The sequence below is a fragment of the Alnus glutinosa genome, chromosome 14 (assembly GCF_958979055.1).
Source record: "Alnus glutinosa chromosome 14, dhAlnGlut1.1, whole genome shotgun sequence".
Lineage (NCBI taxonomy): Eukaryota > Viridiplantae > Streptophyta > Magnoliopsida > Fagales > Betulaceae > Alnus > Alnus glutinosa.
In genome coordinates this window covers 24,993,211-25,015,038 of record NC_084899.1, presented here as the reverse complement: position 1 = coordinate 25,015,038, position 21,828 = coordinate 24,993,211, and the positions used below count along the sequence as shown (strand labels likewise).

General features: G+C 37.7%; 2 protein-coding genes across 5 annotated transcripts; both read right to left on the bottom strand.

The window, feature by feature from the left end:
* Positions 1-1,063: 1,063 nt before the first annotated feature.
* Positions 1,064-6,578, bottom strand: LOC133857708 (uncharacterized). 4 transcript variants are annotated; one of them, XM_062293028.1, is made up of 3 exons: positions 6,422-6,560; positions 4,575-4,890; positions 1,064-2,735 (listed from the first exon to the last, which is right to left on the bottom strand). In XM_062293028.1, exon 3 carries the CDS (start codon positions 2,628-2,630, stop codon positions 1,281-1,283), a length of 1,350 nt encoding a protein of 449 aa, XP_062149012.1. In that variant the 5' UTR covers positions 2,631-2,735; positions 4,575-4,890; positions 6,422-6,560; the 3' UTR covers positions 1,064-1,280. The 4 variants fall into 4 exon arrangements, with proteins under 4 accessions (XP_062149012.1, XP_062149014.1, XP_062149010.1 ...); XM_062293030.1 differs by having other exon boundaries at positions 1,064-2,639; XM_062293026.1 differs by lacking the exon at positions 4,575-4,890 and having other exon boundaries at positions 6,422-6,578.
* Positions 6,579-13,379: 6,801 nt separating this feature from the next.
* On the bottom strand, positions 13,380-15,288 carry LOC133857910 (U3 small nucleolar RNA-associated protein 18 homolog). Its single transcript, XM_062293292.1, has one exon. It carries the CDS (start codon positions 15,272-15,274, stop codon positions 13,580-13,582), a length of 1,695 nt encoding a protein of 564 aa, XP_062149276.1. The 5' UTR covers positions 15,275-15,288; the 3' UTR covers positions 13,380-13,579.
* Between the last annotated feature and the right edge of the window lie 6,540 nt (positions 15,289-21,828).

Sequence of the window (21,828 nt, the reverse complement as noted above, 5' to 3'; positions counted from 1 at the left end):
TTCATCAAATTGTAAAAATGTAATGGCAAATAATATTTAGAGTAATCCCTATTTTCTTCGTGTGTAGGGCCAATCAGTTTTTATTAAAAAAATATAAAACAAAATCATTAATAGTTGATTGTCACTGACACATCAACAGGGTAAACTAAAATAACAATGGGTTAAATGTTAAAATTTTAGCATTGTTCATTGTAAAGTTGTAAGAGTAATGCTATACAACATACTTTTATCTCATTTTGTTGATATAACACGGTCAATCAGTCCTGCATTTTGACAGTTTCACATCGACAAAATGAAATAAAAATGTAGTTTCTAACATTTCTCAAAAGCGAGGCTGCAATTTTTTATTTTATTTTTTAAATTTTTTTTATTGGTTTCACGAAATTTTCATTCCTCATAAATAGAGGCATGATATGATAGCATTCTTACAAACATAATCTTACTTGTCAACCCTTGTTGCTGTGGTTCTCTTCATCACTAATGTCCCAAATATTGATCTCTTGCATGATATGAGGAAGGAAAATTTCATGAAACCAATAAAATGAAAGAAAAACAGCATCACTTATAAACACCTGTAAACATACTAGATCCACAATCTTGAGAATCAAGAACCTAGACTACAATATTGTCTATTCATGTGCAAGAACCGAACCGCAAACCTTTTAACACCAACATCATAATAGCTTCTTTCAATTGCACAATGTACTCAAATTCACTAGACCTAATAAATTTAGGCGATCAGAGAGATTGAAACAAACTATACCATGATCAAACTCATCAAACCAAAAATATCTTTTCTTGCATTGATTAGTCATCCTAAAGAAACCCTAGCTAGTAGCTAGTGGTCTCTTTGTTCAAGCACTCACTTCCACTGTTGCATCGTAAAGGTCACCATAAGTTATCTTTTTGTTCAGTTGCGTACAATATATTTTTTACATAGATAAGCATGAAAGGAATTCTTTCCCCATTTTGACGCAGACAATGAAAACAATAAAGACAACGCATTCAAGAGAAAAATAAAAGTTCTAGTATTAAAGAAAGGCAAATATAAATAACATAAATATTAAATCAACCACTCAAAATTTTTCTAAATAATCAAATTACCAAAGAAAGTGGTTAGTAATGTCAAGTAGCAGAATTTCCATAGTCTAAGAAAAAGAACATAAGACAAAATACTATACAAAGGTTACCGGGCCGATGAGGGCAGCAACTGACACTCAAAACAAAATCTTCTAGAGGACAAATTACCATCTCCAACTTCTTTGGTCTTTTAAACCGAATTATTCCACTGCTTTCTTGCTTTTATTAGCCTTCACCTTTGTTTCTCCACTCTTCAACTTCAACAGCCCACTCTTCTTCTCCTTCTTACCACCAGACTCCCCATCTTCAACAGGCAACCCGACCTTTCTTTTCTTAATACCATCTTCCTTCTTTCCCTTAGCAGCCAGCGACCCATCTCTCTTATATGTTAGACCATCTTTATTCTTCAACTTACCCGGCTTCTTCACGCGTTTTGACTCCCTAGAAACCCTTTCTTCAGCCTTATCTCCCTTTTTCCTCTTCTTACTCCCCAATTCACCACTACCCATTTTACCATTCTCACTATCCTCACCTTCACCAACATCCCCGCCTTCAATCACATCGGTGCCCATTTCATCTTCGTCAAACACCTCACCTCCAATCCCGTCCATGTACCTCACTTCATGAATCCTCCCCCTCTTCTTCCCCACTCTCTTACCCTTCTTCCCCTCATCCTCACCAACCTTTTCACCCTCTCCCCTCTCTTCCTCCTCCTTCACTCCCTCAATCCTCAACCTCACATCCGGCACCGCCTGGTACAGTGGCAATGCCAATGACTCCAGCAGCTTCAGATGCAACGATCTCACACCCACCCACTTCCGGGGCACAATCTCCGCAATCCCATTGATCGCAGCCACCACATTCTCCACAATCTCCTCCTCCTCCATACTCACCCTAGCCACCTTCACCACACTACAAGTCCCTGTCTTCAAGAACAACAGGGCTGAAGAGTAGGCCTTCTCAATCTGCTCCTTCCAATTCTTGTGCCTCAAGTCCACCGGCACCGGAATCTTCTTCTTCTTATAAAAGTGCTTCCCCAACAACCCAGGTAAGAGCGGCACAATCCGCTTGTCCGTAAAGAACATGTCATATGAATCACAGAGCTTCCTCTTGGCCTCAAATGGGCGATAGTCCGATTTGAGCTTGGACAACTTGAGGACTTTGGAGATGGGTATTTGGTCGGATTCGATCTTGGATTTGGCGGAGGCTTTGTTGAGATTGGAGTGGGGGCGGTCGTCAACAATGAGGCAGAGCTCTTGGGAGAGGTTGGGGGGGTGGAGGGCGTGTGGGAGTAGGATCTTGTGTGGGTTCATGCGAGACTTGGAAGGGATTTTCTTGAGGGTGAGTATGAGGTAGAAGTATTCCTCATGTTCTAGTAGCTGGGGCTTTTCGGTCTCCGACTTGGAGTTTCTCCACTTCAGGAGTGCCTTCACGGCTTTGTGAATGGTCTTGGCGCTGACCCTGGAGGCTGTTGGAGGTGGGTTTGGATTGGTCATTGCGATGGAGGAATGGTCTTGGGGATGAATGGTCTTGGTTTCAGCCACTATCATATTGAGAAACTGCAAGAATTGAACAATGCAAGTTTTCAGCAGTTGACCTCTTCAATACAAGCAAAAACTATGCATGTCAGTGATAAGAGGCACGAAAACCACCCCCTGCAAAAGATATTGCAGCAGATTAGCACCCGCCAGAAAAATATTTGTTGAGTTAGCATGCTACTGATAGTCTTGTTTAAATAAAATAAAATGGCTAATAACGAAAGAGATAAATAATTAAAGTTGATATCATGATTAATACAAGCATAAAGTAAAAGATAATAGCGTTCAATCTCAGATACCAGACTGATATGCAACTTTCACATTAAAGTTTGTATCCTCGTACATAAGATAATAGCCACTTTAAGCACTGTCTAATAGAGACTCTGTTCAAGCATAGTGCATAAGTTCATTAAGAAACTACATTTCCTCTCAATAATAGATACAAAACACACTAATATCACAAGACAAGGGTTCGGGTTTAATGAGTTTCTCCCTCTGTCATACACCCACACATGCAGGCCTATAAGCATAGTTAGGCATCTCTGATAATTGAATTGCACATGGACACTTCCCATGTAACTATTATTGCATTGCGACAGCCATTTATCTAATAGGTTAATACATGTGAAGCCATGAATCTTAGACACTTGACACGCAATGCAAATCTTTATCAAAGTAAGTCATCACATAATACAGAGATGATAAAAACTATTATAATAACTGAAGAAGAAGAACTGAAAAAAACAACAACTTAAAAATGAAAAAGACAATTGATAATGACAAAGGAACGAAATGGAAAATAACAAAAGAGATATCCCCAAATTCACACTTCAAAGTCTCTAATATAGGAAGATCTTCTGATAGAGGGGCTAATAAACTTATTTTTTTTTATAAGTAAGATTTCATTAAAAAGCGCAGAGGAGCGCAACCCTAGTACACATGAAGTATACAAAAGAAGCCCCTATACAGAGGAAATAAAAGAACAAGAAAGTAAAAAGTCAGCGAACAACATACTACCCGGACTATGCGCCGACACCCAAAGATATAACATATTAAGCACATTTCTACAAAGAGCTCCAACCGAAACCTCCACATCCTCAAAAAGCCTAGAATTTCTCTCACGCCACAAGCCCCACAAAACACATAAAGGAACCTGCTTCCAAATACGGAAACCAGGACCACGACCTAGCACAGTGCCCCAACCAGTCAATAAATCCAACACACTACTAGGCATAACCCACTCCACCCCAAACAAGCTATAAAAAAAACTCCAAACAACCCGTGCCACATCACAATGAAGAAGGAGGTGATCAACGGTCTCCCCATGCTTCTTACACATAACACACCACTCTAACACCACAATACCACGCCTACGTAAATTGTCATGAGTTAAGATAAATCCTAATAAACTTATATGATAAATAAATAAATCCCAGCATCATTCATGAATCACAAGTCTCTTTATCGCTTGACTGTTGGGTCGAAGTTTTCCACCAAGTTTGAGTAGATGTATACTTCTAAATCCAAACCCAAATTCAAACCAGAAACGCAAACCCAAACCCAAATCCAAATCCAAATCCAAACCCTAAACCCTATACCCAAAATCAAACCCTATCCCTCCCCAAATTCAAACCCTAACCCAAAACCCAAATCCAAACCCTAGCCTCAAACCCTATACCCAAAATCAAACCCTATCCCTCCCCAAATTCAAACCCTAACCCAAAACCCAAATCCAAACCCTAGCCTTAAACCCTAAACCCAGATTCAAACCCTGTCCCTCTCCGAATTCAAGCCCTAACCACAAACCGAGATCCAAATCCTAAACCCCAACCCAACTTCAAATCCTAGTCCTAGTTCCAGTTCCGGTGGTAAATATGATAATCCGGAGAAGCGAAGCAACCAAATGCCCAGATAAATTGAATAAAAGTCTTTGAAGTTAGGGTTTCGAGAACTTACAGTCCATCCAATCGACCGCCGGAGATAAAGCGAAGTTGTCCGAGACTTCCAAGGGTAGTCTCAAAGAGAGACAGAGAGAAAGAGTTGCGGTGGAGAGAGACTCCGCAAGGTATAAGCGGGAGATTGAGAGTGAAATTACCTTTTTGTACCTAGGTCAAACACTTTTCCAAGTCGGAGAAATGCTCCCAAGTTGCCAACCGCACCCTCATAATGACATGACAATGTACAATTAAAGGGCATGTTCCAATTCCATTTCTCTTCCGGGTCGTCTTGTCGGGTCAAATCAACATATTACCAGTTGTCCAGTTTGCTTTTTCTGGAAGTTAAGAGTTGAAGCGGATACATAATGGCATAATGCTAATTACTAATCTCTTTTAGAATGATTTAAAACTTTCATGGTCAAAATTAAGAGAAAGCATATTGCTGTGATAATATATTGCGCTCACTTGGTAACATTTTTTAGGATAATTTTTTATATATATATATATATAGCAAAAAATCAAAAAATAAAAGTACTAATAAATCGCTTAAAACACGAAGTACTTGTAAATTACTTTTACTTTTATTTCACAGCGCAACTAAGAAACAAAAAACACCCTCTAAAATTTTTTACCAAACAAACCCAATCAATGGCACAATTTGAAATCTCTTTCGTCTAACCTTGATTAATATCATGCTGCATTGCTATTTTAGCTAGTTTATCAACTACAACATTAACTTCCCTCTTCACATGGCAAAATTACCAAAATTGCAAAGTATTCAAAACACTTTCAATATTCATCCACAAGTTGACCAGAACTGCTCCAAATTCTATCATTGGCCTTCACTGCTGCATTGCATCTCCTTCAAGCACGATTCTCTGCAAACCCAAATTTCTACCAAATTCTGACGCAAACAAAGCTGCCAAAGCTTCCGCATCTATTGGTTACATATAAACAAGATTGGTAGAACTCCCTAGTCCTTGATGCAATCACGAACCCTTTTTTATCCAGCACAATAATGCTAACACCTATACATTTGTCTTGCTTGTCCACCACGGCATCCCAATTAACTTTATAAACACCCTTTGGAGGACTTTTCCAAAGGATGTTTGATCGTGCTTTTAGAATTCATAGTTACAGACGAAGCAGGGGAACACATTTCAATGAAAAAGATCCAAACAGCCCCAGCTAAATATCACTAAAAGTAAACAAAGCATGAACTGAAGAGGGCAAGCATTGAAAAAGAAAACTAAGGATATTGGCGACTCGTAAACACACAGACCGTAAATTATATGCTACTGTTACACACACCCACAGCCTCAGAATTTGTCACAGTGGCCGACACTGACAATCGATCGCAAATTTATGACCGGTTACTAGCAACGATGTTACAGATTCAATAGGACCTCAGGAAAAATGCAATCAAAACTTATCAGGGCATTTGAAAACGACCATTCAGTAAACACCAATTCAAAGTAACGTAACTTACACCAGAACCCGATTCAACTAAATATCAAAAACCCAAAGGAATAAAAAAAACTTCCTTTTATATTATCTTCTACGATTCTTCTGGGTATCCAAATCCACATGTACAAACCAAAAGAGAAGGGTACTATACTTTGCGAATACATTTCATTCTCACATGACTTCGCTCTATAAAAACACAAATTGTTTTGCTTCAATAAAGCAAAATTAAACACCCCATAACTCGAAATGAGCAGTAAACATAAAATAAACAAAAATATATGGGAAACATGGGCAATAGAATCACACAAACTGAAAACAAAAACAATAGAAACATCGGAGAATTTCTAGTGAACTCCAAAAGTGAAAGCAAAAATAAAGGTGTTGTTGATTACTGCTTACCTTTCACACGAGTAGTGAACGTAGAGATGCCGCTGGAGCGAGTCGACCACGGAACAGAGAGAGAGAGAGAGAGAGAGAGAACGAAATAAGAGGCAGTAGGGTTTTAGTTGCTGATGAGAAGAAGCGACGCAATGAAGCAGCGTCGTGTGGTATATGAGGTATTGGGCCTTATGTGAGACGGATTCGGACTACAGCATAGATGCTGTTAAAATTTTGGATGGCCCAGATTTAATCAAGGCTTTTTTAACTCAAAAATTTCACGCCGTTTGACCTCACAGTTAAACGTCTCTTTTTTAGCCACAAACATAACGTCTATTTGCTTCAATGTCTCCTTTCAATGGAAACGTGGGAAATCCCGCGCTCTGAAACTCTGAAACAGAGAGTCTTTGAAGCTCTAAAACCCACGCTCTCAAACCTCACTTTCTCACCAACCAAACAAAAAAGCTACCTTTATCACACACACAGAGAGACTCTTACTTAACAGAAGGAGGCAACAACTAAGTATTAGTGATGGGTGAGAACTGAGAAGACTACTACCAAGGAGGAAAATAAGCCACAACATCTGTGCAAGAAGGAATGGCCGGAGATACCACCGTCAAGAGCCCACCGGCGACCGCAAGCCAGAGGCAGGTTGGAGGGTTCGCCACTCCGACGTCTCGTCTATGGAGGTGCCTCCAGCACCACAAAATACGCGCTCAAGATCTAATTGTTGAAAATAACCCCAAAAAAGAAAAAAACCAGTTGACTGAAATAAGAAAACATCATTCATCGAAAAAAAAAGAACTTAAATGAGAAACGTGAATTTTTTTTTTTCTTTTTGAAAAAAGAGACTGATTCTCATAAATCAAATAGATGAAACTTGCTTAACAAATTCAATAGATTAGATATAAGAAGGGCATTCCTCCGTCCATAATTCATCTAACAATTGCAAAATAGCAAACTTAACTAAAGAATGGGATGCAAGGTTCGCAGCTCTATTGACATGAATAATCTCCACATGTTGCAAACATTTGACGTTCGTTTTTATGTCTTCTATCAACTGTCTATAGGAGCTCCAAATTGGCTGGGCCTTCTTGAGAGCTTGAGAGTCTCCCTCCTGTTCTTAAAGAGTAGTTCAATCGACTAGGGACCACGTCTTATGAAATGGAGGTCACCAGTTCAAATTTCTCCTCCTCCTCTTACGTGGACACGTCAAAAAAGAAAGAAAGAGAGTCCCTCCAACACGATCTTTTGAAATCCCTTATCAACACACACAGTAACAACATGCCATGCTGCTAAGGCTTCAGCTACAGTAGGGTCGTTGATAATAGAGGGGAGAACTCTTGCCATAGCTGCGACAAACTCCCCTTTCTCATTCCGCACAACTATCCCGATTCCCATTTTCTTAGACTGCATGTTAAGAACTGCATCCCAATTTAACTTCAACCACCCTCCAGCAGGAACCTGCCATTTAGGGAGAGTTCGTCCCACTATCCCATTGGAGCTAGGTTCCTTTTGCAAAGCGTCTTCAAAACCAGAAGCTGTAGACTTGGCTCTCAAGACAAGTTGCTCTGGAGGAATAAAACCTCCTTGGAAAACAAAGTTATTTCTTCTTAGAATCTTAGCCACACTTCACGCATCACCAAGAAAACCTCCAGGAGCTCTTTTCTATCCAACCTCCAGGAGAAACATGAATTCATTACAGAGGAGTTGCAAACCTGGAATGATTTTTTTGCCCTTTCTTCAGCTTCTTTGCAACTCCCCTGTTGGCCCCAAAGAACGTTATGTTTGTAGCTAAAAAAAGACGTTTAAAAAAAGAAGAAGAAGAAGAAGAGACGTTTAAAAATTTGACTTATTTAATTAAACTTATCAATATTTCTCTTAACTTTAATGCGATCATTTAAATAGCAAGTTATACGACTTGACCCACATATCACATTTAATAAATAGGTGACAGGTCATGTTGGATTGACTTGGCATGACTTGTATAACCCATTTAATTAACAAAATTCTCAATTATTGAGCATGAATATGCTATTTTATACAAATATATTAAAACCATACTTTTCAATTATTGAACATGAAAATGAATTACACTACCGAAATTATATTTTTACAACCGAGACAAGATTGAGGATAATTTTGTCTTAAACTTTAGTGTTTAAATTTTTTAATGATAAAACTTAAAAAAAAAAATAATAATTATATGGCTGATGCGGGTAATTTTTTGTCTTTATCGTTTAACTTTTTTAATAGTAATTTTTTTTTTTTTTTTTTTTTAAAAGGACTTATACGGATTATGCGAGTCACTTATGAATTAAGTGAGTTTACTCGAATTGAATCATTTATTAATCATGTCTAATCGAGTCGACTCGGTTGGACTCAAATTCTATTTTACTAAACCATAATTCAATAATTTCATATTAAATTCGTGAATCGTGTCAAATATTGACACAACAATATATTAGCAAGAATACATCCACTATGTGGATCGTGTGGATTTCTGTGGAATTTCAGCCTCTTTCTTCTACTTTTTTTTTTTTAACAAAACAAAAAAAAATATATATATATATATATATATAATTTTGATAAAAAAATTATCTGGTATTCTTCCTCTTTGGTTCTCCAAATGGTGGGAACAGTTCGGAGCAATTCTTGATATCCTCCCTCTGCAGCTTGCCAAAGCCTTTGGAACCTTCGAAGATTATTACAATACTGATGATTATGGAAAGAAATTCCCAGCCATAATGCATTTTGTTATAAAATTCAAGATCTCTTGGATTTTAAAATGGAATTATGTTAAAAATGGTGATATCATTGATCGCCATTGGTTTGTTAAATGGTGGGATAAACACCCACAAGCTGATGCTATTGTTCAAACTGTATACAAGGATTTCGCCAAAAAGACTCTAGAAAAAAGTAGTCTACCAGCCATTCCTGTTGCAGTCCCAAAACCTACTGGACTTGTCACTCCTTCTCATTTCCTCCCTCCTCCAGAAGAAAATAAGGTTGCTGGTGATAAGTTATCCTCAGATGATAAATCTGCTGCCTCATCCTCTTCGACAAAAGATAAGAAGAAGAAAAAAGGTCCTTCTAAGAATGATATGAGAATGTTCCAGCAATTTCTCAAATCATACAAGGAAGAAAATAATATTTAAGACAGTGAAGACAGTGGAGAAGATAATTCTTCTGAACTCTCCCTGGACACTGCTGGCTTGAGCGAAGCAGACCGCCACCTATTCAAGCATGACCCATTCACCACTCAAGATGCTCTGGATGTTATCCCGGGTATTGAGGATATTCCAGATCTTGATTATTGACCCTCACGGGTTTACTATTATTTTCACACATCAGACAGCATTATTAGCTCCTCCATGAGCTTCACCTAAAGTTATTTGTCTTTTGTGGACTTATTGAATGCATCAGACATCATTATTGGCTCCACCGAAAGTTTACTTGTCTTTTGCGGACTTTTGGTTACATCTGCAGCTGGTCAACAACTTTGGCCAACAATTCTACTGACTGCTACAGTACTGCTACAGTTCCGTCGCATACTGATCTACAGTCTTGTTTTCACTATTTTACCCTTGTAATTGGCCTATATAGAGGACTAAAGCCTTCGGGATAAGGCAGAAGCTTTTAGACTAGAAAATTTTATTTTCGAAATCTGCTATCTCCTGCTCTCTTGATATATATATATATATATCTTATCATCTTTGCTGCTTGTGTGTTTGTTTGATTTTGGTGGAAAATAATCAACTCCATTATGTTTCTTTATTTATTTATTCGGGGCAGAATTTTTTTTATTTCATTTAATTTTTGAACCACTCTATTGACAGCATATTCAAAAATCTATTAATCAACATAATTCATTAACATTATATAATAAGTGATCTCTATTAAACCAGAAATATCAAACCTGTACAAACACAGTCCCACAGAACATTACAACTAGAGCAGAAACATGCCCACGGACACTCAACCAGAGAACAACAAAACATGGGTGTTTTAGGTTAGTATCTAAGTTCCAACAATGACAAATTCTAATGTTCACTCTGTTCTTCTTGAACTTCCCCTTGCCTAAAATCTGGGACCGGACTTCCCAAAAAATAGACTTTAAGATCTGCTCCTCAATTTTCGGTTATCTATTATGTTTGATAGCATTTTTGGCGCGCCAAATACCATACACAGTGGAGCTCAAAATCAATCGGCACAAAACACCCATCAAAGTCTTTGTTTTCCATCTGCTGCAACCTTCACTAACTACAGCATCCCAATTAGTGGCAAGGACCAAAGGATAACATCTTTGCATACAAGTTTTCCAAATTCTGGAATTGAAACTACAGGAGAAAAAGAGATGGTCACTGCTCTTAAAAAAACTACGGCAAAAAACACACTTAGAGTTACTTGTGTAGCCCCGAGAAAGCAGCCGATCACCAGCAGATAACCTGTTATGCATAACAAGCCAAACGAAAAAAGCCTGGAATGACATAAGGGAACCAAACCAAATTCCACCAATCCACAATATCATTCTTCCTTCTCAGAAAATTCCAGGTATCAGCACTATTTCCACCAAAGCATCAGAACGAGCTGGTTTCCATTTCCAAATTCCATTCCTAAGAACAGAATCTAACTTAGCATCCAACTGGCTTTGAGAATCATAGATAATTCTATAGCCATATTTGTCAAACAACACCCCAAGGGGATGCCAGTGATCCAACCACAAGTGAATGTTCTTACCTCAAACTTGAGAACATCTCGGGCCATGATAATGAATTAATGAATTAATATTTTGGTATGCTATGATGATATTGAATATATTAAACCTAAATATATACTATAATTAAAAAAAAAATTAAAATAAAAAATCCCGAGTCTTCAATTTTGATAATTAGAGATCTTTAAGTTTTCCTTTGATTTTAAATAAGTCATTTTGTCACTTTACCGTTTAATGAATTAACGATATGTCACTCTATTCGATCACTCTTAGCCATCAGCTCCTTAAAGTCTCATAGACTCTCATTCTCAAACCTCTTTTGCTTGAAAGGCTGCCTGCCGCTCCCCTCTCCCCCTCTCTCAACGGTCTCTCTGTCAAGGCGTCAACTGCACGTTTGCACTCTCACGATCTCAAGTCTTACTGTCCCACAGTCACGGTTCTTTTTCTTTGTTGATGCAGCCAAGCAGGGATTTTTTGCTGGGCTTGTGGGCAGACTTCTACCTTTTTCTTACTTTCCTGCTTGTTTATGGAATATGGAGTGTGTTTTACATTAGTTTCTTAATCGGTGGACGACATTTTGCCTGAAAACTGCATATCTTTGTGCAAACTTCTAACAAGGAAACCCATTTTAGTCATATTTCTTCCTTTCATGTGCATAGTCTTTCCCCATACTTCATTTGAGTAAGCCCATGTCTCAGGTTCTATAATTTATACAAATTTTTGTCTATTAAGTGGGGAGAATTTTGAACCTCCTTGTCCAAAGAAGCTCAACATCCTGACTGAATCAATCTCCTTTTGTGCTTCATAGCACAAAAAATTCTTAAATAACAATCGAGTCGTGTCAACTTGATATGATCTATTAACTAATCGAGTCAATCGTGTCATGTCGTGTAACTTGACTTATAAACGTGTCGTGTTTGGATTTCATGTCTTAATCTATTTAGCTAATCGTGTCGAGTTCGGGTTGGCCTAAACGGGCCGCTGGGTCGACCTGAAGCCAATACGGTGACCCATTTTGCCAACCTTAGCCTGTTTTACTTCTTGTCCTAATCTTAACGTTACAAGCCAAATTAAGATTCCAAAATATAATTTGAGTGAAGGTTTAGTGTTCGATCTCATTACTCCTATTTTGATATTATATCAAATCACTATTTATCTTGTCTTTTATCCAGCTGCTTTATTGCTTATTATCTCAGATTTCTGCAATAATTTGAAAGTGGAAACTCGAGGATAAGAATGGCGGAATTCAACAAATTGCGGCAATCAAGATAAAGCAATGAAACATATTGCTGAGATATTTGACTACGCATATGTATCAACTTCCTCGCCTAATTTTGGCTTCACATATTAACACTTCACACCTCCCGTGAGAGTATTATATAGCTTGGGCATTCCACCTTTTTTCAGACAGAAAAGGAGCTCAAGTGAAGAATTACGGCCATATTTGTGCAAGTTTGTCTCCGTGTCTTTTGTTTTATGTTTTTAAAACAAAAATAGATTCATCAACAATTTAAAATACAAATTATTTTTATTATTATTATAGACAACACATGTTGCAATATTATTAAAATTAACAAATAGGTCCCTACACTTAAGCAGAGACCTCTCTTTTTCTTTTTCTTTTTTCTTTTTTTTTTTTTGGTAATATGAAGCTCCAACAATCCAACCTCTCACAGGTTGTTGTTGGATAAACTATAGATGCAAAAACCCATTTGCAAGATCCGTATATCAAGTAATTCCAACCATTTTAAGTCTATGAGAATCAAACATCTTACCACTACCACTAATCCCATCTCATCCCAACATTCTTATCAACTAATCAAAGGCTAAGGCTCTGACTATGTTTGTTAACGAGTAATTCTACATGTCATTTTTGTGTCGCTTAAAAAATAATGTGTCTTTTATAATCACTATTAGATCAAAATTTAATAGTAATTTATCACGAATTTAATGGTTATTTTAAAAGGTACATCGTTTCTGGAGGAACATAAAAGAGACACAAGAATAACATATAACATTACTCGTTTGTTAACAAAGTAATGCGATAAATCACATTTTTATTTTACAACTATCTCCCAATAATTAAATCAATTATTGTTAAAAAAAGAAAAAAAGTAAGAGTTGATTGGGCGGAACACATTAATATTATGAGATAAAAAGGTGTAGTTTCTAGCATTACTCTCCTTAATATGCCTGAAAAATATTACAAGCTAGAGTTGTGAGCCTGTGGCAGTTATCAAGTGATTCTAAACAAAAAAGCCATGATTTACTCAAATAAAGAAAGAATTTCGGGCATTACTCCATCCACTAATAATCTGAAACCTCACCCAACAAAAACCCGAGCAAAGAAAAAGAAGAGATACAATCGGTTCATATTGGGGCCCCAGGCAAATGATGATTCTGATATGCGGGGATGAAAGCAGGGCAGAGCGACCAGATATAGACAGTATGTCACATTCGCTCTATGCATGAAGGTAGTGATGCAACTTGTACAACAACACTTTTCCGCCAGCATTTCCCATGGCCATGAAACCACCGCCGGGACTGAAATCCAAACAGCGTGGATAATGTAGGGACTTGTTAAGTGGAGGCCAGTTCGAGAACACAGTAAATGACGGGACATGGATCAACTTTAAACTGTTCTTCTTCATGCTAGAAGAAATAGCCAATATTTGAGCATCATTATTAAATTTCAGAAAATCCACTTTGGTGGTTAGATTTTCTATGGTCTTGATAGGTTTTCTCTTGCCCCCTAAGAACTCCTCTCTGTTATAAATATTAACAATCCCACTGTCTGAACCGGCTGCAAATAGTTTGCCATTTGGGGAGGTGCAGAGAGCCGTACCATTCATGCAACCTTCATCTGTACCCTTATGGAAGCAAGCCCTCGTTCGCAAATCCCAGTGGTACACCTGGCCATCACCACCAGAGCTCAATAATTGCTGCCCATCATCAGCAAAAGCTAAAGACCGAACTGTCCCATTCATCTTTAGTGTCCCTATCAGTTCCTTCGTTTTGGTAGAAACCAGCAAGATATAACCTTCATTTCCCACGAAGGCAATCGTACTAGAATCAGGGGAAACCTCAAAGAGTTCCAAGCTTTTCTCCTCCTTGCCAACCAGGGGACCTATTTTATCGACTTTTGCTTTTACTAAATCGAAGCAGTAGAAGAACTTTCTCCTTCCTGCTATAATAACCTGAGACCCATTAGGCAAGAAAGTTGCCTTTCGAACGGGGCAATCATCAAGGAAGATACTTTGTATCTTGGTATTGCGTTTGCCATCAATTTGAAAAAATCTGAGCCCACGATCCAATCCTGCAACAAGTAGCAATTGAGCATTTCGATGGAAGTGAACTGAATTTATTGGACCCTTAGAAGGATCCTCTACATTTGCATCTACAAGTCTTGAGTATTCAAGAAGTCCAGGCAACAATTTTGTACTGCTTTTCACAACAAGGTCTTCATTTGTTCGAAGAATATCTTCAACAACTTCAACATCCTTGAAACCACGGGCCACTACTGCCCCATTTTCTTCATCCGATGATTCATCATCAAAAGATGAATCATGCTTTGCCCGTGAATCGAATTGGGCCCACTCTGTTCTGGGGTTCAGCTTAGCATGTTGGGCCCTCAATCTTGATACATACTCTGAACCAGAAATTAAACTCTCATCCTCTTCCTTCCTCAGTTTCCTTAATCTGTTAACTTGAGCAATATTTATTTTGGTTTTTTGCTCTTCCTCATCTGCCCAGACAGGTTTTCTTTGCTTAGTTTCCTTATCATTACTTCTTTCTGAGAATTCTCCATCCTCTTCATAAACAGAGAGCATACTATTTGCAGAACGGTCCATGAAAAACAAAGCAGAACCTTTCTCACCTCTGTCTTGAATGCCCTCATCTTCCTTCCCAAACTCAACAGGGGAATATAGAGAACCAAACAAAGAGTTCTCCAGCTTCTTCATTTCTCTTTCTTGCTCAATTACCAGCTTCTCATCCTCTTCCTTGCGCTCTTTCTTTCTCTTATTCACCCTTAAAACATCCAAATCTCCATTTTCAGTGTCTTCATTCCCTGGCAGAAATGAAGGCTCATCAGCATCCACCCTTTTTGTCTTGTTGGCTCTACTTTTAGGGAGAATCTTTTGAGATATTAAACTCATCTTTCACAAGACAAATCCTGCCTCTGCAAAACCAAAGTGCAATTCGATTGACATACAATTCAACAGCCGAAAGATTTGTAGCTTTGGAAATTTTATAGTAAATAAATACTCTAAAAAATATATCAAGTAATGGAAATTCAGTGCTCGGGGCTAAACATAAATTCTTTTTCATGTTGATCCACCGTCTATATAAAATTTTGAACTAAGACAAATATTAATTCCAGACTACAGAATATGAAACTAAATTTCTTAGAGCATTCCCGATTAAATTCACACAGCCAAAACCAATATACAGGTCAGAAAGGCTGCCGTACAGGGCATTGTATAGTTGAACCTGTACGAAACCTAGAGAACTTGTATACATCTAAAAGCTACAGCAAGATGGAATACACACACTGGTAAAGTTTTATAGCTCTGAACAACACACCTAGAACAGGTCAAGTTTCTTACAACTGAAACCTACTTCCTCCAATGCGACTCATTTAAATAGTCAAGTGACACGACTTGACCCGCAAAACACATTTAATAAATAGGTGATAGGTCGTGTTGGATTAAACTGTCACGCCCCCGTTTTAGGATGAAAGGGGATACGTGAACTTGAGAAAAATAAAATCATACACAAATATAATTCTTTTTATATTTAAAGAGAATAACACAATAAACACAAAATGTAGATTAATACCCATAATTTCACATATGTTATAAGTCTTAGTAATATTTCAGCTAATACAAATAGTCAGGGATCACAAAATAAAACACTGTTCATATACAAAAAAAAAATAATCCGGTCTTCGAACTACTTCTTGGAGGAAACTTCTACTATCTCCAAATTGATCCGGACTAGCAGTGTCATTAACTATACATAAACAAAAAATAAATCCCTGACTAAACGTTATGATCACGGGCTATCAAAACAAACATAAACCCACTGATCGGCATCAATGGGCCAGAATTGTGAATCATCATAGGTAGCGACCCCTATGGGTACGCCCGCTATGAGGATGATGATATGAAGCGCCATCTGAAAAGAATTGTAAGGGTAAAGGGGTGAGTTCAACAACTCAGTAAGTAACACAACAAAACATAAGATATAATATAAAATTAATTTACACATTTAAAAAAAATTCACATAAATAAAAAAAAGTCAGTAACAATAAGAAATGTGCATTCATAATCATCATTCATAATGTGTAAGTTTTATCTACTACTGGCTCACTTCCGCTATTTAACCGTGAGCGGTGCACGTTAGGCTCGTCCATAGGACCGATCTCGAGGGATCCATAGGCTCATATTGTCGTCACAGGGAAGAGCTGCCGGGTTAGGAAGCTCCCTAGGTGAGAACCCCCCGGCCGATAGCCCCACACTTTTGGTGTGGTTGCCCTGTTACCCATCATTATCATTAAAAGATCCGGATCACATCATTATGGTGCCGTGGGATTAAACTTTATGTAATGCATATAAAACATACATTCATGTAAGTGAATCATTGCTTCATCAACTTGTTCATGTAACGTATAAATTTATTTTGAGAATCATCATCTTCATTCATACCATAATCTTCTTACTCGTTCTTGTGGTTCATAGATAACATATTCATTATTTCATAGAATAAACAATATTCAAGTAAAAGAATCTTTTTGAAAATTCCCGACGTTTTCTTTTGAAAACAAAATTTTATTTAAAAATTTGCCGGGGTTTTTAAGGTTGTGTTCCCTTACCTTGGTGGTCCTGAGTGAGGTTTTGGATACTTCTACCTAGTTAGGATCACAGAAAAAAAAAAAAAAAAAGATTTTAAGGATATATATATATATATATATATATATATTAAAAATAGTTAACTTGGGTGCATATGACACTAAAGTTTTAAAATAAAGACATGTTTCTGTAATGCAAATTTTAAAATTTCTATAATCACATGGGTCATCACTTATTCAAGTAGTGGTAAATAAAAATTCTAGCAACTACAATATTTCAAAGAAACTCATGTGGTTTTAAAAGGAAATTTCCTAGTTTCCATTATTGCCTCTTTGCATGACCTGAATCTTTCCAGGATGTTCCAGTTTTCATAGTGCAATACATCCATGAAAATTGTGCATATAAATCTAGCTTAGACTGTGGTAACCAACGGATTAGTTCATGTTCCTAATTTAGACAGCACAGGGGTAACAATTCAGTGTTTATATCCCAAGTTAGTAGCCAAATAACAATTCCCTAAAACAGAAATAATGGTTCTGTACCGAATTACTCTTAAAGAATTTAAAAGGATGCAATTTGGATATAAGCCTAATTCTATCAGTAATTTATTCACAGGGACTATCAAGAAGAATTTCAATTAACACAAATACTGAAACTCAGCAAGAAATAATCTCAATTCACACACCAATAAACATACTTTGTTTAATAACAACTCAATTTTCATATAAAAGAGGTTCAACATATCTGATATACCAAAAGAGATTTAGTGGAGAGTCTCAATATTTCAACAAAAATCCAGAAACAAACCCTATATTAATTTACATATCCAAGCGTAGAATAATTGATATAATACTCCATCCAAAAATAACCATTCAGCTTTTATAACCAAAAATCCTCCACAATCGGCTACCCACTAACTGGAAATTCCAATTTCCAGATACTACAAATCATCATATAATTTCACCAAAATCCCAATAACAACAACCAACCAAACTCAGTTATCCATACTCAGCATCTCAAACAGAAAAAAATAGAAATTAAAACCCATTCTGCTCTACGAACCAAAAGAAACTTCCCACAAACAAAAACTGAAATCTGAACAAGGAAACCAACAAAACCCATCTTGAAAAACCGAAAATCAGACTCCCCTGCAGCTTGCCGACGCCGAGCCGTGGCCTACCGGCCCACTGCTCCAGTCCGCCCCAACCGGTGGCTCACCCACCGGTTCTCTCTTCCTTCTCCCTCTTTCAATCTCTCCCTCATCTCTTCCTCTCAGTTGGGCTCAATCAGGAAAAGAAATCAAGGAACCCAAAAAGAAACAAGATCAAAAATCAAAAATTTCTCAAGATCTATTCAACCCATATTCTGAAAATCAAGAAAAACACAGAAATTTACACACACAGGGAGCCAGAAATTGCCGGAAAAGCCCTCCGGTGGTGTCGCCGGCGCGGGGCCGCGATTGGCCGGCCCTGCGGTACCGTCCGCCCAGTCCGGTGGCTAGCCCACCGGCTGGGTCTTCTCTCTTCCCCACCTCCCTTACTCGGCCGGTCTCTCCCCCCCTTTCCCTTCTTCGGCTTCTCTAATTCTCCCCTCAACCCAACTCTGTCTCAGCAACCAGAAAAGAAAAAGAAGAGAGAAGAAAGAAACAGGGGAAGGAAAGAAATGCTAAGGGGCGTCCAACCAACGAAAAAGAAAGGAAGAGGAGAAAAAGAAAAAAAGAAAAAAATAAACTTCCAGCAACATAACACTTCAAGAGTCAAATAATCGCAACCCAATATCAGAAATTAAAGCTTCAACTCAACACAGTTTAATTGATTTATAAGCAGAGAGTTCACAGAACTAAAACACTTTGAATCACCTAAAAGCTTAATGAAAGAAACAAAGAGGAAAAAAAATACCTGCTGGATTAGGTTTTGAAAATGGGCAAGTACTGAATCTTCTGCCAATGCTTGGAATGCATGGCGAGAAGAATGGTTAAATAGAAGAAGAGTGGAGCTATCGTGGCTAACGGGTTGATGCATGGGCTCAACGTGTTTTCTCTGGACTGAAACATGGCAAGAAGTGGCTGAAGGTTTTTGAAAGGTGTCAATGTTTTCTTCTTCAGGCCATACTCTGAACGTGCAAGGGTATGGCAGCTTGTCAAGAGAGAGACGAAGGGTGGAAGACATCGTGCGAGAGAAAGATTTTACTCCCTTAATAAAATGACATCGTTCAAGAGCATTGAAGAAGATTTTTTTTTATTTTTATTTTTTTTTAAACATATTTATATATATATATATATATATATATATATATATATATATATATATATATATATTATTCTTTTAAGCCAAAAAAAAAATATTGAAAAAACTTTGGGGTGTTATATAAACTATTATAACAACCTATTATTGCATTGCGACAGCCATTTATCTAATGGGTCAATAGACTCAATACATGTGAAGCCATGAATCTTAGACACTTGACACACAATGCAAATCTTTATCAAGGTAAGTCATCACATAATATAGAAACTGTTATAATAACTGAAGAAGAACTGAGAAAACAACAACTTAAAAATGAGAAAGACAATTGATAATGACAGGAACGTAACAGAAAATGACAAAAGAGATTCCCCAAATTCACGCTTCAAAGTCTCTCATATAGGAAGATCTTCTGATAGAGGGGCTAATAAACTTATATGATAAATAAATAAATCACAGCATCATTCTTGAATCACAGTCTCTTTATCAATAGTCAAAGTTTTCCGCCAAGGTTGAGCAGATGTATGCTTCTAACTCCAAACCCAAACCCAAACCTAAATCCAAACCCTAAACCCTACACCCAGAATCAAACCCTATCCCTCCCCAAATACTCCCTCAGAACTGAAGAATAGTGTTCAACAATCACATTCAGACAAGGCTGAAACTTATTTATATCAAGTTCAATCATCGGGAGCAACAATCTGGCAACCAACAAAAAGTCCACACACGCAAGGACGACCGAATCAACTCAGTTAATCCCTCTCCCACTCCACCCCCACCACCACCACACACACACAAATGACTAATATAACAACAGAAACACAAAATAAGTACACATTTATCTTGCTTGTCCACCACGGCATCCCAATTAACTTTATAAACACCCTTTGGAGGACTTTTCCAAAGGATGTTTGATCGTGCTTTTAGACTTCATAGTTACAGATGAAGCAGGGGAACACATTTCAATGAAAAAGATACACACAGCCCCAGCTAAATATCACTAAAAGTAAGCAAAGCATGAACTGAAGAGGGCAAGCATTGAAACAGAAAAATAAGGATATTAGCGACTCGTAAACACACAGACGGTAAATTATATGCTACTGTTACACACACCCACAGCCTCAGAATTTGTCACAGCGGCCGACACTGACAATTGATTGCAAATTTATGACTCGTTACTAGCAACCATGTTATAGATTCAATAGGACCTCAGGAAAAATGCAATCAAAACTTATCAGGGCATTTGAAAACGACCATTCAGTAAACACCAATTCAAAGTAACGTAACTTACACTAGAACCCGATTCAACTAAATATCAAAAACCCAAAGGAATAAAAAAAAACTTCCTTCTATATTATCTTCTACATTTCTTCTGGGTATCCAAATCCACATGTACGAACCAAAAGAGAAGGGTACCATACTTTGCGAATATATTTCATTCTCACATGACTTCGCTCCATAAAAACACACATTTTTGCTTCAACAAAGCAAAATTAAACACCCCATAACTCGAAATGAACAGTAAACATAAAATAAACAAAGATATATGGGAAACATGGGCAGCAGAATCACACAAACTGAAAACAAAAACAATAGAAACATCCGAGAATTTCTAGTGAACTCCAAAAGTGAAGGCAAAAATAAAGGTGTTGTTGAGTAATGCTTACCTTTCACACGAGTAGTGAACGTAGAGATGCCGCTGGAGCGAGTCGACCACGGAACACAGAGAGAGAGAGAGAGAGAGAGAGAGAGAGGGGAGGTAAAGAGAGAGAACGAAATAAAAGGTAGTAGGGTTTTAGTTGCTGATGAGAAGAAACGAATCAGTGAAGCGGCGTCGTGTGGTATGTGAGGTAATGGGGTCTTATGTGAGACACCACCCATCATGTGTGATGTGGTAATGTGAGCAGCTAGGGGTGTGCAAAACCCATCCGCACCCGCGAACCCGCCTTGTCCCGCACCAACCCGTCCCGTCAATAACAGATATAAGACATTTCTAAAAAAGTGCAGACCCTAAATATGCCAACTCATAATTTATGGGGCGGGTTGCGGTATTACATTTTTTTCTCACCTGCCCCGCCCCGCAATCCCTTTATATTTGTACCATCAAATTTTTCCTAAAAAAATTATAAGAATCATGACTAGGGGTGTGCCTTTGATTTCATCAAATTTTTCCCAAAAAAATTATAAGAGTCACGAATTGCCTAAATTGTGTGCCTTTGATTTCATTCAATTCTGCACTATCCATTTCATCTCTATTCTTATTCCATTCTTATATACACTTTCATCCTACATTCTCACATATACATACCCATTCAATCTACAATCACATAAAGGAATAAAAAAGTTCTTTACAGTTAAGTTAGTTGGTAATTCTGGTTCTTTTTTCTTGTTATTGTTTGTTGGTGAAGTTGATTCAATTAGGATTTTCAAATTTTGAATTGGGTTAAATAGATTGTGAATTATTTTTCTGGTCTTGGGCCTAGGAAAAAAAAAAAAAAAAAACTTGAACCCGCATGAACTGGTCCCGATCCGCACTACCCAAGACCCAACGGGTTGACCATTCACTATGCGGGTTGCGGATCTTGATTTTCAAACCCGTTCACTGCAGGGCGGGTT